Here is a 15,955-nt window from a genome sequence, read left to right on the forward strand (position 1 = left end):
TGAGTGCATAACTGGTACAATGTTTGTGATGGACGCCTGCCCTTAAATCTTCATTGTAGATGAATATTTAAAGGGTGAGAATTACTGGAGTAGGTTAGGGACACACAAGTTACTGAAGTGGCATCCAGTCAAAAGACCTGCACCAGGCAAAAGACTGAGCATAAGCCCAGCCTAGTAAATGGTATTGCCTGAGTTTTTCAGAAAGGAACTAATCATTATAGGGGCAGACTCATTTGTGTATACTCCCACAGCATCATGATCAATTGCTAGCACAAAGATCAGTACAACAATTTCTGCTTGTTCTCCCAATGTGGATGTGTGCTCTTCCCCACTAGAGTGGTTGGTGCTGAGTGCCATTAAAAAGAGAATGTTTCATAAGATCAACACTACATCTGTCCACTTGATATGTCACAGACTGCATAGACTACTGCCAATCTACTTGACCTCACGAATGCAGTGATCAAGAAATGCCTACCGATGGCATCATGTGGCCCTCAAACAATTCTTGGGCTTTGCCAATCATACTACAGAGCTGTCAGTGCTTGTACCATGTTGGACAGGTACCCAGTCCCATTCATCCCTGACCTCACATCTTATTTTGATTTCCAAAAAGCATTTAACTCAGTACCACACTTATGCTTATTGTTTAAAGTCTGATCATTGGGTATCAAGTGAAATTTATGACTGGATTGAGGACTTTTTGGTAGGGAAGACACAGCATGTTATCTTGGATGGAGAGTCTTTGCCAGATTTAGAAGTAACTCCATAACTTCTACTCCATAGAGGAATTTTTAGATATAAAAAAAAAAAAATGAAAAAGTTGTTATATTAACTTAAGTATGTTGTTAAATTAACTTAATTATGTCATGTATTGGAAAATTTGACTCATTCCACATCATTACGAAATATCGTATTCATGACCCATGGAACTAGTATTAATCTAATCTAATCAGTAATCCCCAGGGCAGTGTGCTGGGGCTCTTGGTTCCAGTAGGCTCTGAGCACTATGGGACTGAACATCTATGGTCATCAGTCCCCTAGAACTTAGAACTACTTAAACCTAACTAACCTAAGGACAGCACACAACACCCAGCCATCACGAGGCAGAGAAAATCCCTGACCCCGCCGGGAATCGAACCCGGGAACCCGGGCGTGGGAAGCGAGAACGCTACCGCATGACCACGAGATGCGGGCTGGGGCTCTTGTAGTTCACATTGATAATAATGACCTTGAAGGCAACATTAACAGTAAAATCAGACTTTTTGCAGATGATGCAGTTATCTATAATGAATACTATCTGAAAGAAGCAGCATAAATATTCTCTCAGATCTCAATAAAATTTCAAAATGGTGCAGAGATTGGCAACTTGCTTCAAATGTTCAGAAATGTAAAATTTTGCACTTCACAAAATGAAAAAAAAAAACAGTATCATATGACTATAATATCAGTGAGTCACTGTTGGAATCAGCCAACTCATACAAATACCTTGGTGTAACACTTCATAGTGATATGAAATTTAAAGATCATATAGGTTCAGTCATTGGTAACACAGGTGGTTGGCTTCAGTTTATTGGTAGAATACTGGGGAAGTGGAATCAATTACAAATAACAATGCTTACAAATCATTCATGTGGCCAGTTCTAGAATATTACTCAAGTGTGTGGAAGACGAACCAGACAGGACTATCACGGGATATTGAACATATACAGAGAAGGGAAGCACAAATAGTCGCAGGCTTGTTTAATTCAAGGGAGAGTGTCACAGAGACACTGAAAGAACTGAACTGAAAGACTCTTTAAGAGAGGTGTAAATTATCCCAAGAAAGTCTGTTAACAAAGTTTCAAGAACTGGCTTTAAATGATTATGCTAGGAATATATTACAACCCCCTACATATTACTCACACCGGGATTGTGAAGATAAGATTAGAATAATTACTGCACACAAAGAGGCATTCAAACAACCATTCTTGTCATGCCCCTTATGTGAATGGAACAAGGAGAAACTCTAATAACTGGTACAATGGTGCATACCATTTACTGTGCAGCTCATGGTGGTTTGAAGAGTGTAGATGTAGATGTAGATGCAGATGTACATGTACAATACTGGCAGATGTAAACTTATTTAGACTTTGGAAATGAAGTCCACTTTTGAATGTATTAAAGAGTGTCTTGTCCAAGTCATTACTCTGGTGTACCCTCTCCCTGACATCCAGTTTGTCATAACAACAGAATCAAGTGACTCCGCTATCGGCACTGTCCTGCAACAAGAGGTAGTGGATGTTCAACAGCCACTCCATTTTCTCTTATAGAAGCTCCCACCTTTGCAATGTAAGTATATGGCAGAGAGCTTCTAGCTGTTTATGAAGCAGTGCTTTATTTCTAGCAAGACATCAGGGGATGCCACCTGATTATTTACATGGACCACTGACTGCTCACAGACTCTATGCAAGCCATACAAGGACATTTGCCCATGATGGTTTTGTCACCAAAATAATGTCACACAGTTCACCACCAACATCCATCATAAGAAATGTGTGGAAAACATCATGGCAGACTACCTCTTGTGCATCAACGCTATATCATTCCACTTCATCTATGATTGGTTCACGGTAGAACAGCAGCAAGACCAGCAGTTTCAGGCTTTTCTTTATGACTCCTCCATGAATCTCCAGGTCAAACTTTAGCTATTCCTGGTGTGATCCCTCTGAACTTCTGTCAGTGACATCTCACAAAAATGGACATCCCATTGTTTCTCAACCTTTCTGCCATGTCATCTTCAACCAGTTACATAACTTGGCACATCCCAACATCCAAGGGTTGCCCAGAAAGTAATGCACCACATTTTTTTTGCTCAGGCAAAAACAATGAATGTGACACATTATGTACGTACTATTTGAAGTCTCCTGGTTGAGAGCACCTAGTTTCCATCTGACAGATAGCATAGTTGCAGGACAGTTTCAAAATGGCGTCTGTAGGTAATGTACATAACAAGCAATGCACCATCATTGAATTTCTCACTGCAGAGAAAGAAACTGTGGGGAATAGTCACAAACACTTGTGCAAAGTCTATGGAGCATCTGGTGTTGACAAAAGTACAGTTAGTTGCTGGGCATGGAGGGTGAGGCCATCAGAAGGTGGTTCAGTGGAGCTCCACAATTTGCAGCGGTCGGGGAGACCATCCGAGGCTGTCACACCTGACATGTTGCAGTAAGCTAATGTTGTCATTCACAGGGACAGATGCATTATGACTTGGTAGTTGAAGATGCATCTATCAATCAGAAAAGGAAGTGTGGATGCAATTATCCACACCCTTGGATATTTAAAAGTATGTGCAAGATATGTCCCATGGTGTCTAACAGTGGATCACAAATTGCACAGAAAAACATTTGTCTTTATTTGTTGCAAAGTTTTGAAGCTGAGGGGGAGGCCTTCTTGTCCCAGATTGTGACTGGCAATGAAACATGGGTTTACCATTTTTAGCCTGAAACAAAATGACAGTCAATGGAATGGCACCATTCCTATTCCCCACAGAAGAAAAAATTCGAAGCAACTGCTTACACTGGTAAGATCATAATCACCATGTCCTGAGACTGTGAAGGTGTGATCCCCATTGATGTGATGCCAAGAGGCAGTGCCATTAATTCAGAAGCATATGTCAACACATTAATTCTCACTATGTTCAATAAAGAATTGTTGAAGAAAAAAATGAAGTGTGTTACTTTCTGGGCAACCCTCATACATCCAACCATGATCTTGGTCAAGGACCAATTCATATGGCCTAATGTGAAGAAGGATTGTAAGCTCTTGATTTGTATGTGCATTCCACACCAAAGGAAGACGATCTCACAACATGCTCGACCACCCATAGATTGCTTTGAAGTCCCAGAAGGATGTTCCCGTCATGTGCATGTCAATCTTGTGGACTCACTACCCATTTCTGATGGATATTGGTACATGCTGTTGGCAATTGACCATGTCACTAAACAGATAGAAGCTGTACCACGTAAAGACATTACAGTAGAATCCACTCTCAAAACCTTTATCAAAACATGGATTTTGCTCTTCAGATGTTCCATGTCCATAATGGCTGACTAAGATCAGTAGTTTGACTTTGACCATTTCATTGAGCTGTGCTACACATTGAGTTAGAATGAAAGCATATAAGGTGTGATCAAAAAGTTTCCATTTTGGGGCACTTATGCAACATATATGCATCTTAGTATGACTCTGATGTGGATATGTATGTACCAACATGTAGACAAGGATTAGTGTGGTATTCATGATTTCCAAATGTGTGTTCAGTAAATGTAGAAATGTGAACTATGATGATGATGTTATCAAATGCATCCGAATGGTACCAACATGCTATTACCAATTCCCTGGCTTCTGAAGGACAAACACCACTGGAGAATGAAGAATGTGTACAGAACAGCATGTCTGTCAAAAACTACCATTGTGGAATCATGCAACAAGTTCCCTGGAGGTCTTAGTTCGACAAAAGACTCCAGTCAAACTGGGAGGCCAGCCTCATCCATTAGGGACAAGTGGTACACACTTGAAAACCTGCCCTATATTCCTGAAATCTCCCCAAGTGATTATATACCTTTGGTCTCTTAAAAATGGCCTTGAAGGGTCAATGATTCATGCCGGATAAGGCTGTGTAACAGGTAGTTACAGACTTCTTAATGCAGCAGGGCATGGTGTTTTACTTAATGGGCATTTTCAACCTAGTGCATCAGTGGGATTATTTTTTCAAAGCTCACAGCATTTTTGCCTGACTGGCATACCAATTCTGGACTGTACAGCATTTGAATGGAGAACTCTATGATCACCTTTTATATCATTCATGGAGCAATGGGTTTGTTGAGCAGTTGCATTGCACTTCAAAAGCAGCTTTCAATAAGCCATAGCAGACTCTGGACAGAGGCACTACTCTGGACACTCCTGGAGGTGTGTAAGACTCAAAAACATAGTCTTGGAGCTTTGCTTCCTGACATTTTGTGTGGCAAAGTGCTCTTGTTGCCTACTGACTTTGTGTTCCAACAATTGTTACTACACCTTCCAACCTACCTGATCTGGTCTTGTGAGTAAAAGGCCACATCACCTGTCTCCACATAAATCATGCCAGGAAACTCTTTTCCAGCCAGGAGGAAGGTAGGTCATAGCCCTGCATAGCTGCAACCTAGTTTTTTCAAAGTGGATCTAAATGCTGTCAGTATTGCAAGGAAACTCCTCCTTGACTTCAATTGTTGGGGGTCGGGTTCATGGCCATACAGAGGACATGTTTTCTCCTGTTCCACTTTCTCTCTTTACTCATTCACAGCTGATTCCTTTCAAACAGGAGGTAGTGCTATTCCTTTGACGTGGTATAGCCATTTGCCGTGACAGGATTTCGAACAACCTGTTTGAGACTATATCTACCTGTATGGTATGTGCTGAATTGTACCAAACAGGGGACGTACACTCTATCGCAGAATAGCACAGTGCCGTTGCAACAGTTTGACTATTCAACTGTGATCTGTCCAGTTTCCGTAGAATATTGTTCCTAGTGGAAACTTTTGACTTGCAGCTCGTGCAGTGCTTCATGAAAGTAAGAGATTTATGAAGTGTCACTGCTAGATATTTTGAGGTCTCACTGTACTCCAGTTTGACACACTGGAAGAATGGGACCTACCCCAGGTCAGCGCCATACTCGACAACTGTGGTCATCTGGGGAAGTGCGGAACTGTGATTCACTACTGACCACAATGAGGCATGACCACAATGTCTCATAACGTTATCCAGAGTCTACACACGGGACTGTAATTCCCTAGTGCGGCAGTGACAAAAAGTCCATAAGAGGAACTTCAGTGAAAAGCTCACTAGTAAGTCAGTTTCACTGAGTTGAAGTGACTTCAGTCTATTGATAAAGTCAGCCGAATTCCGAACATGATGCGTGCACTTCCCCACAAAAGGCCTCAGTAGAGGGGGCGAGATGTATTGCCACATCATACGTGGGGTCGTCGATATTACTGACGATCGGCCGTAGCGGAAGGAAGAAGGAAGAAACGTGACCACCCATAACGTCAAGAAGATAAGGAGCTGATCAGGTCCAGGGCTTTCCTTCCATACGTCGGCAACCTTTCATCTAAAGTCGGCAGTATCCCAAGGAAGCATCAAGTTAAAGTAATCTTCCAGCCGTTGCCGAAGATTAGTGCCTTCTCGGTTCGGTAAAAGACGATCTGGGTCTGCGCAAGGCTGGGATCTACAAACTTCATTGTCAGTGTGGCAAAGCTTTCATCGGTCAGATGACATGCACAGTACATAAAAGGTCCGTTGAACATGAACGCCACTCTCGCCTTTTGCAGCCCAGTAAGTCAACCGTAGCTGAACATTGTATCACCACAGGACATGCTAAGGATTTTTCTGCTACGAAAATCTTGGCCCCAGCGAGAAGCTTTTGGGATTCAGTAATTAAAGACGTCTGGCGACATCTGACGTCTGTTTTTAGCGACTGCGAGGGCGCAAAGGCGGACATGTAGTTTTCACCTTTAGGAATGTGCCTGCGCGCCACGGATAGAACAGTATTTCCAGAGGGCGCGGATTTCTATAGAGGACACTCCTGTGATGGCTGCCAATGCGCATGCGTTTCCGCGCCAATTTTTGCTGTAAAACCAACGCCAGGAACTTGCAGTCTCCAGTGATGGACACTCACTTGAAGATGGCCGGACGATTGCCAGCCGAAATATCGTGGCAAGAAGTCAACACGATTCGCCTGCAATTCTGAAACCTCTTCAAACATTCAGTAAGCCGGGAAAGCTTCAAGAATCACAGACCATTATTTGTTTCCAAATGGCAGGCCCTTCTGTGAAGGGGTTATAATGATGATGATGTTTGGTTTGTGGGGTGCTGAAATGCACGGTCATCAGCACCTGTACAAAGTTCCAATTTTTACACAGTCCAATTTTTTACACAGTCCAGTCTAGTGACTGTCACGAATGACGACGACGATGATGATGAAATGATGAGGACAACATAAACACCCAGTACCTGGGCAGAGAAAATCCCCAACCCAGCTGGGAACTGAATGGGGGACCCCATGATCTGAAGGGGTTACGAGGTGCTCTGTGCACGAGGCAGCAATCCTACATTGCGATTGTCAGATGTGGTGGACCTGAATCTCGATTATGGCTACGCTTGCCCTCACATTTCTGTACAGTCCAACACTGGTCCACTGTCACATCCAAATGCACCATAAATCTGGATGCTGCACAAATCGACCTACCAGCCAAATGGAAATCTACAATGAGGCCTCTTTCTCACTCTGTCCTGCTTTTCCACACGAGTATGTGGGATATCCGTGTCCTCCACAGTGATTACTCGATTTTCTGAGGCTGTTCACGTCCCTTATGTAACGTACCAGGCGTGGTAATAACATTAAACATGAAAAACACTAATGTTGTCTGCCAGCTGTTCTAACTGTCAGAGAGTATTGTAAGTCCAATAGTTTACAGCCAATGATGTGCTAAGGCGCGTTTACATTGAGCTAAGAACATGTTTTTGTTGGGAACATTGTGTCCAACTTGTTCCCTCAACATGTTGGCAACATTGTTTGTTGGTCGCATTCCCGTTTACACTAGTGACCAACATTTATACGTATTCGCATAGTCTGCTGCGGTGAACTGATAGGTTACTTTGCGTATTTACATCAAGAGATACGCTATGTCAAGTGAAGAGGAAGAATTAATGAAATTTGGTGCTGCATTAATAATATTTAACGAAATGAACAGACGAAGAAAACGACGTAGTCGTCTTTGGTGGACCAAAGCATACTATAGAAGACGTGGTGGGAATGACATGCTTTGTGAGCTGAATTTGGAAGACGGTTCTGGCTTTCGTAATTTCACTAGGATGTCGCCGTCAGATTCTGAAATGTTGTTGAATATTATAGGACCAGCTGTTTCAAAGAAAGACACAAATTTCTGAAAAGCAATTCCTGTGAACCAAAGACTTGCTGTTACTCTTCGTTTTCTGGCATCAGGAGACTCCTGCCTAAGCCAGCCATATCTCAAATCCATATCATCCAGGAAACGTAGATATTTAAATCCAAACCATTTCGTTTCGTAAAGTGTGTCAGTACCACATCCAGATTTTTTTACTTTCCTCTATTTTCCTTTTCTCTCGTCGGTACTGAGACAAGAGGGATTTAATTTTTTTGTCCACGTCACTGCTGCAGGTGCCAAGCGCCGCAGCAACTTCTTGTAATGACTCATGTTTGATTTTATTATTTTTGTAACGTGCGCAACGTACATTCCACAGGCACTTCTCTGCCTCATCGAGCGACATCAATTGGAAAATATTGTCTCGTGACCACTCCATTTCAAATAAAAATGGAGGGACATAAAATAAACGCACCACTACACTCCAACAAAACAAACACCAAAACACTCACCCAGAGCAAACGAACACTAGCGCTGCGTAGCGGAATTCAGTGGTAGCAGGCCACGAACAACGATTCTTTGATCTCTACCGACGCAGCCGTGGAACATTGATTTTGTGTTGCGAACATCGGTACTCCATAACTAGCCACGAACAATGTTGCGAACAATGTTGTGAACAATGTTGCGAACAAGCGAACAATGTTGCGAACTCGGTGTAAACGCGCCTTTACACTGACATCTGACCATGTCTTCTGGGCGCTTCACCTCTTTTGCAGGCATTGTACGTACAGTATTGTCCTCTGCTGTTGCGACACTGCACGAAGTGAGACCAGGGGGCTTGGCTACCGTGGTGCAGTGGAGACTCACCCCGCAGGTAGCTGTGGCACTTGAGCACCATGAGAGGCCGCGTGCGCCCGCCGATGGCGAACTGCAGCGACTCCGGCGCCGCAGAGTCCCGCCTTTCCATGGCCTCCCCCAGCTCGTCCGCCAGCGACGGCTGCACCATCGCCATCACGGCAGCTGCACGGAACAAAAACACCAGTGTGCAGAACGAGCAAACTGAGGTAACTTTACGTCCCTGCTACGTTTCGTACACACATGTAACTCTTCCGCGCACTTTGTACGCGGTGATCGGAGTTGACAAATGAATGAAAATTTTACATTATTAAATGACGCCTCTGCAAGACTATGAAATAAAATAGTATTCATCTTGAGGTTGAAGCTCACTCTTGTGTACGTGTTTGATTTAAACTAAATTTGTTTTTGGATAGGGTCCACCTTGAGCATTCAAAGTTTTTTTCTTCTTTTCATACAGATATGTTGCGCTAAAGTTACAGCACCATCAGTAGGTTTCTTACTTTCTTTTCGGAAATGCCTAGTACGGCGTTGGAATATTCGTTTTGTGGTTGAAGTTCACTCTGTACCCATGTTTGTATTCTATTGTATTGTATTGAACTGGGGACCTAGAAACGATGGAGAGGCTTCGTCCCCACCGAAGCCCTCAGTGGTTCACAACCCCACAACGTGCTACAGCGGTCCACTAACCCCCCCGCCGTGCACACCGAACCCAGGGTTTCTGTCCAGATCCACCCCCTGTGGACCCCCCGGGAACGTCTCACACCAGACGAGTGTAACCCCAATGTTTGCGTGGTAGGGTAACTATGGTATACGCGCACGTGGAGACAGTGTTTGCCCAGCAATTGCCGATATAGTGTAACTGAGGCGGAATAAGGGGAACCAACTCGCATTCGCCGAGGCAGATGGAAAACCGCCTTATAAACCATCCACAGACTGGCTGGTACACCGGACATCGACACTAATCCGCTGGGCGGGTTCGTGCCTGGGACCGGCACGCCTTCCCGAGCGGAAAGCGGTGAGTTAGACCGCACGGCTAACTTGGCGGGCGTACGCATGTTTCCTCAGAGCAGACCCTATCCAGAAACAAATAGTATTGTACGCTAGGGATAAAGTGTAGTAACTGGGCTCTTTTTAATACACTGACCTTTTGTTCGGGAGAGTGTAGGTTGTAATCTACATTGTGCTACATTAGTTTAGGTTTTCCACGATTTCCGTAAATTACTTGCCGTAAGGCCGAGGCCGACTGCGTGTCCCATCCTTGTCAAACCAGAACTAGAAGATTAAAACTGTGTGCTGGACGAGACTGGAACGCAAAAGGCACTAACGGAAGTGAAGCTGTGAGGAAAGGTCGGTTAGTATGTAAGAGCAGTTCGCGAAAAAGGCAGCAGTCCGTGATCAAATCCCAGTTTGGCACACAGTTTTCATTTGCCAGGAAGTTTCACTGCTCTTATTTCGTTCGGCTCTTTAAAGATCATAGAGAAGCAGTAGTTGTTCTTACCTTCCAATGACTGTCACTATGAGTCTGTGGTCTTTCTAGTGTTCATGCCTTTTTGAGTTTCGGACTGTTAATTATTTGGATGTGAACTCGCGAGCGTCAGTCCAGGTCTGTAAGCAGTCCGTGTAATTCCAGTGAGTCCACAGCAGCTTCGATGTCGTCTGGATGGGTGTTGGCCGTGGTATTCTGTGGTATGTCGGGTCCCGTTTATGGTAGGGTAGATTTTATGTCGTTAATTGTCAGTCGTCCAGTCGTGCTTTATTATCTGCCTTTTCTCTGTGTTCCGATCTGCACAGTTTCGTCTGGATCGTTGTTGAAATGAAAAAAAAAAGAAACTATCGGCTCACACACTTTTAAGAATACAAGCATTCCTTAAGGTTATCTGTACTGGCTCACTCTGCCTTTTTTTTTTTTTTTTTTTTCAAGCAAGCAATACATTGCTCATACGAGTTCTGGAAAGTCCTCCTGCCCTCCCCCCACTCTCCAGCCCACCATCCCCAGATATTCTTTATTGACATTTTTCTAACTTGAGCTTCTCGTGAAGTACGAAAGCCCTCGCAATGCTTGCAACCGGAAGATGTGAGCCTATCATTAGCAACTGTTCCTGCCACTTTCATTTGTTTACTTTCTCTTATTGTACCGGGTGATCAAAAAGTCAGTATAAATTTGAAAACTGAATAAATCACGGAATAATGTAAATAGAGAGGTACAAATTGACACACATGCTTGGAATTACATGGGGTTTTATTAGAACCAAAAAAATACCAAAGTTGAAAAAATGTCCGACAGATGGCGCTTCATCTTATTAGAATGGCAATAATTAGCATAACAAAGTAAGACAAAGCAAAGATGATGTTTTTTACAGGAAATGCTCAATATGTCCACCATTATTCCTCAACAATAGCTGTAGTCGAGGAATAATGTTGTGAACAGCACTGTAAAGCACGTCCGGAGTTATGGTGAGGCATTGGCGTCGGATGTTGTCTTTCAGCATCCCTAGAGATAGCGGTCGATCACGATATACTTGCGACTTCAGGTAACCCCAAAGCCAATAATCGCACGGATTGGCACCAAACGACGCGCACAAGAGATCTTTCACGCGTCTACCAATATGGGGTGGAGCGTCATCCTGCATTTTGGTTCTAATAAAACCCCATGTCATTCCAAGCATGTGTGTAAATTTTTACCTCTCTATCTACATTATTGCGTGCTTTATTAAGTTTTCAAATTTATACTGACTTTTTGATCACCCGGTACTTATCCACATATCTCCGTTGCAGTCGCACCACCGAGGGTTAGGCAGCTTTCAATCCTTTTATTTCCGCAGTACTACTGTTGTTGATTCCGGATCTCGGAAGCTTGATAACAAACATACAGGTCTTCTGTTCTTACATCTAACAATGCTCAACCCAGTGTCACTTGTAGGCCATTCATAAGAACAACGTTTCAAGCACATCTTTCAATATTTCTCTACGGCGTTTCTTTATGGGCTGAAATAAAGGATAAAGCTTCAAGTTATACCTATTAAATTCATTTGCTCATTCACGCTATTTAACCACACATACAAAGTAGATAATGTGTAACATTTCTCGAATGATCACTTAGCGTTTAATTTAGGTATGTCGTTGCATATTATTAATAGGGTTTTCTTCATAGCCATGGCAAAACAGAGTTACACGTTTGTGTTTACCTAAACATGTCGAGCCACAGTTGTGGTGGCCACGGTGGGCTAACAGGCAGAGCACTAGAATCTGCCTCTGGAGGTCTGAAGTTCAATTGTGGGTGTGGTGGAGATTTTTTCTCCCTCCAGGACGACCTCGGCTCCACTACGCCTGCTGCCGAAATGAGTACTGAGGACATTTCCTGGGGGTAAAAGACGGCGGGCGATGGAATCGTCGCCCTTCCTACCTAGCGGCGCGGCGAATAGAAATGTTGCACATTACCTGTAGTCAGGTCACGAGCTTCCACCACAGATTTTACCTTTACCTTTAGATACCACTTAGTTTCCTTCAATGTGTAGCTATTGCTGTCTAAAATCTACATTTAATGCAACAGATCATTGTAATTGGAATATACCTGCTCTGGGTCTTGTCAGATCTTGATTCGCCTTACCGCAGTTTTGTTCTTCAAAGAATGGCTTCCAGTAGGAGTCACTTTCATTCTGCCAACAGCCTTGTTGAAGAGGATGGAGGAACAGAGTTTCACTGTACCCCCTGCCGTGTAGTGTGATTTTAGAGACGGAATACTGAATTAAACTGCTAAGTTCTGTCATGGGAAGGCAGCTGTTGGCGCCATCGTTTCTCACACAGTGTCCGCATGGCGCCCTACTGCACACAGGCGATGCACACGCATGCGCGCGTGACTCGGGTTCCATACTGAGCGTGTCACCGCAGTGTAAGCGCCTCGTGATTTGACCCAATACGGCAATGTTCACACACAGGCTCACTATGGATCTCAGAGGGAAACTTGAGGGACGCTATAAACAGTGGACCCGCCCTAAAACGAGACGCAAATACAGTCTGGTAATGGTCTGTGGCGCTACCTCTGTGTCGGTCGTCCCCAAGCGGCGGACTCCACCAACACCGACTCAGAGGAAGGCCTCGGCGCTTGTTCGTGGCGTCACGTCAGCTAGGCACGGCGAACGCCAGGTCTGTTGCAGGCATACTCATAACGGTGGCGTCTCCCTCTCTGACACAGGAAAATGTGAAACTATTGGCGGTAGTTGACCAACACACATTGTTCTGAGAGATTTCTGCAATCAATTAATTGTGCAATTCATTACAGTTCTTAACAAATAGTGTACCCCTGAACTTAAATTTCCACCTGTTTTAAGGACTGACATACAAAAACAACTTCATGGTCCACCAGCAACAGAATTCGTGCTTCTTTACCTTATTTGTAAATCTGAGGAAGTTACGTTTGTGCTGGGTTGCTTTTACAAGAAACTGTGAACATATTGGTGCTCTTCTTTAGGCATCTTGGTTGACTATGGGGTGAGGAGCACCGAATGTTAATGAAATATCTTGCGATTGTACACGTGGGGGGAGGGGGTAAGGGACAGAAGAAGAGGCAAAATAGAGATACTTGTTTTATCAAATAGTTTTTTTTATCTTATAAAGTTTCTGCTTTCAGTTGCAAGAGGGGAATATTTACCTTTTCTAATGTGCATGTTTAAAAAGTTTAAGCTCACCAGTATTTTCGATGTATGAATCTATTTTGTTTCCTGTTTAGAATTCCTTTCGTTGAAAACGACTGTAATCTAATCACTGGCAACAGTTGCACATTTACACATGTAAATTAGTTCAAATTCCCAGTGACGATGTCAAATGAAAATAAATAAAAGAAACGAGTTCATTGTAAGGGGTTTGGGGTAAGTTTCGATAGCAAAATGGATCAAGTAAATAAAGTTACTTGAAAGTAAAATTTCCGAAGCTTGTAATGGGGCAAAGCATCTTCTCATATCAATCTACGTTTGTTTCGACAAGATTCAGTAATGCAGAACTATGATCTTAATTTGTAGCTTTACGATAGTAAGAAAATCTTTCATCTAAATTAAACTGCAGAATCCAAAACAATACCAAACATTTTGTCCAAAAATAAGAGATTTATAGTGATAAGCACGCCCAGGCGATTCTGCCTGCAACAGACCTGGCGTTCGCCGTGCCTGGCTGACGTGACGTCACCAACAAGCGCCGAGGCCTTCCTTTGAGTCGGTGTTGGCTCCACTCGGGATCGCGAGAGCGCAGGCAGCTGATAACAGGTGTCGAGTTATATTCGGTAGTGCCGGCAGAAGAACTCCATTGAACTTTGGTTGTTCGGAGTTTCAGTTGGTACCGAGTTTCCTCGATGAGTTACGCCGAGTTCTACATTACTGAAACACTCGTTAGCTTGTAGGTTCTTTACAGGGTGGAGTCCCACAAGCTGCCCACGCGAAAGTCACTCTTCGATTACATCGATCGTGGTAAGCCCTTTTGAGTCAGAACGTGTCCTCCTTATTCTCTCTCGGGACGTGACAACCATCACGTCGCAATGCAGGTGCAGAAGGCATTGGAAACCATTCCATTAAAGACAAATAAGCGAATCCACTGGAAATGCGGCCCAGAAATGAAAAAAAAGTCATGATGATCTACAGCCTCAGTTGCACCGTTTACCTAGAATTTACCTAGGTTTCAGTCGGGATAACCCAACCTTCTTCAGAAATAACAGTAACTACCGTTTGTCCATAGTGGACATCGTCGAGCTAAAACTACAAATCCATAAATTATCGTCAGACTGTAAAAACTTATCTGAAACTGAACTGGAGTTCCAGTACAGCACTCGTGGCTGCCGCATCGCAGTCGCGAAGTGGGGCCGAGGCAGTTTCAGATAAGTTTTTACAGTATGACGATAATTTATGGATTTGTAGTTTTAGCTCGACGATGTCCACTATGGACAAACGGTAGTTACTGTTATTCTGATGAAGGTTGGGTTATCCCGACTGAAACCTAGGTAAATTCTAGGTAAACGATGCAACTGAGGCTGTTGATTATTAAAATTAAAATGAATAATCATACAGTCATGATGATCTCACTATTTGCAAAAGATTCCGTGCTAGTGCCCTAACCGGATCTCCGGGATGGAACAATCAAGGGGTATATCACTATGAATCGGAGCGTGGAATGTCAGAAGTCTGATTGTGGTAAGGAAGCTAGAATTTCTGAAAAGGGAAGGAGTCTAGACACAGTATTAGTCAACGAAGTGAAATGGAAAGAAGAAAAGAATTTCTGATCAGACGAATACAGTGTAATATCAACAGCAGCAGGAAATGGTACAACGGGAGTAGCGTTCATCATTAATAGGAAAGTAGAGCAATGAGTTACTGTGAAAAGTTCAGTGGTAGGACTATTCTCATCACAGCCGACACAAATCAACGCCAAGAACAGTAGTTCAGCTGTACATGTCAACGTCACAAACAGAACGAGTAACTCGGTATGTAAAAGGAGACGAAAATCTAAGAACCATGGAGAATTGAACCGTTATAGCAGGGGAAGGAACAGAAGACAGAGTTATGGGAGAATATGGGCTCTTTATTACGAGTGACAGATGAGAAACTCTCCTTCTGCAATAAATTTCAGATGGTAATAGCGAATAATGTGTTCAAGATCGCAAGAGGAGGAGGTGTATTTGGAAAGAAACTGTCTGGATTACATCGTGGTGAGATTCTACACACAAAATTGATTAATCTTTTGGTTAGCACTTCCCCTAATGAATTTACAAATTTTGAAGGCTCAGGAGTTACCCAAAACTCTGTCAATCTCCGACTCAGATACTGGATCCCCTAGGTTCTCCAAACAGACATCTGTTTCTTGAAACATCACGTTAGCCCGCAGTTTTTTCTCCTAGTAGAGGTCCTTTAGTGTACTCTTTCCAACTATCGCTCACTACTCTGCGTTTAACAGTGGAAGTCATTCTGCACCATTAATGTTGTTGCTCTTTTTCTAAATTTCATCGAAAGTTACTTTGACTCTTCCAATATGCTGATTAAGTCCTTCCGGTATTCATTTCCTTTTCGATTTCTTCGTATTTTCCCTGTAGAATAATCGCTTTAACCTCCCTGCACTTCCTATTGATTTCATCCCTAAGTAACGCATATTGGTGTAGTCTTTTTCATTTTTGTATTTTCTTCCTTCATCGATAAACCCAA

The 15,955-nt window shown here is 43.2% G+C and overlaps 1 protein-coding gene across 1 annotated transcript in view; it reads right to left on the reverse strand.

Moving 5' to 3' along the window:
- Window positions 1–15,955, reverse strand: part of LOC126187605 (JNK-interacting protein 1) — an 89,597-nt gene that overhangs the window by 62,070 nt on the left and 11,572 nt on the right. Inside the window, exon 2 of the mRNA XM_049928794.1 lies at window positions 8,787–8,939. Within this exon, the coding sequence (XP_049784751.1) occupies window positions 8,787–8,931 (145 nt within the window). The 5' untranslated portion in view covers window positions 8,932–8,939. The remainder of the gene's footprint in view (window positions 1–8,786; window positions 8,940–15,955) is intronic.

Source organism: Schistocerca cancellata, chromosome 5 (assembly GCF_023864275.1).
Source record: "Schistocerca cancellata isolate TAMUIC-IGC-003103 chromosome 5, iqSchCanc2.1, whole genome shotgun sequence".
Taxonomy (NCBI): Eukaryota; Metazoa; Arthropoda; class Insecta; order Orthoptera; family Acrididae; genus Schistocerca; species Schistocerca cancellata.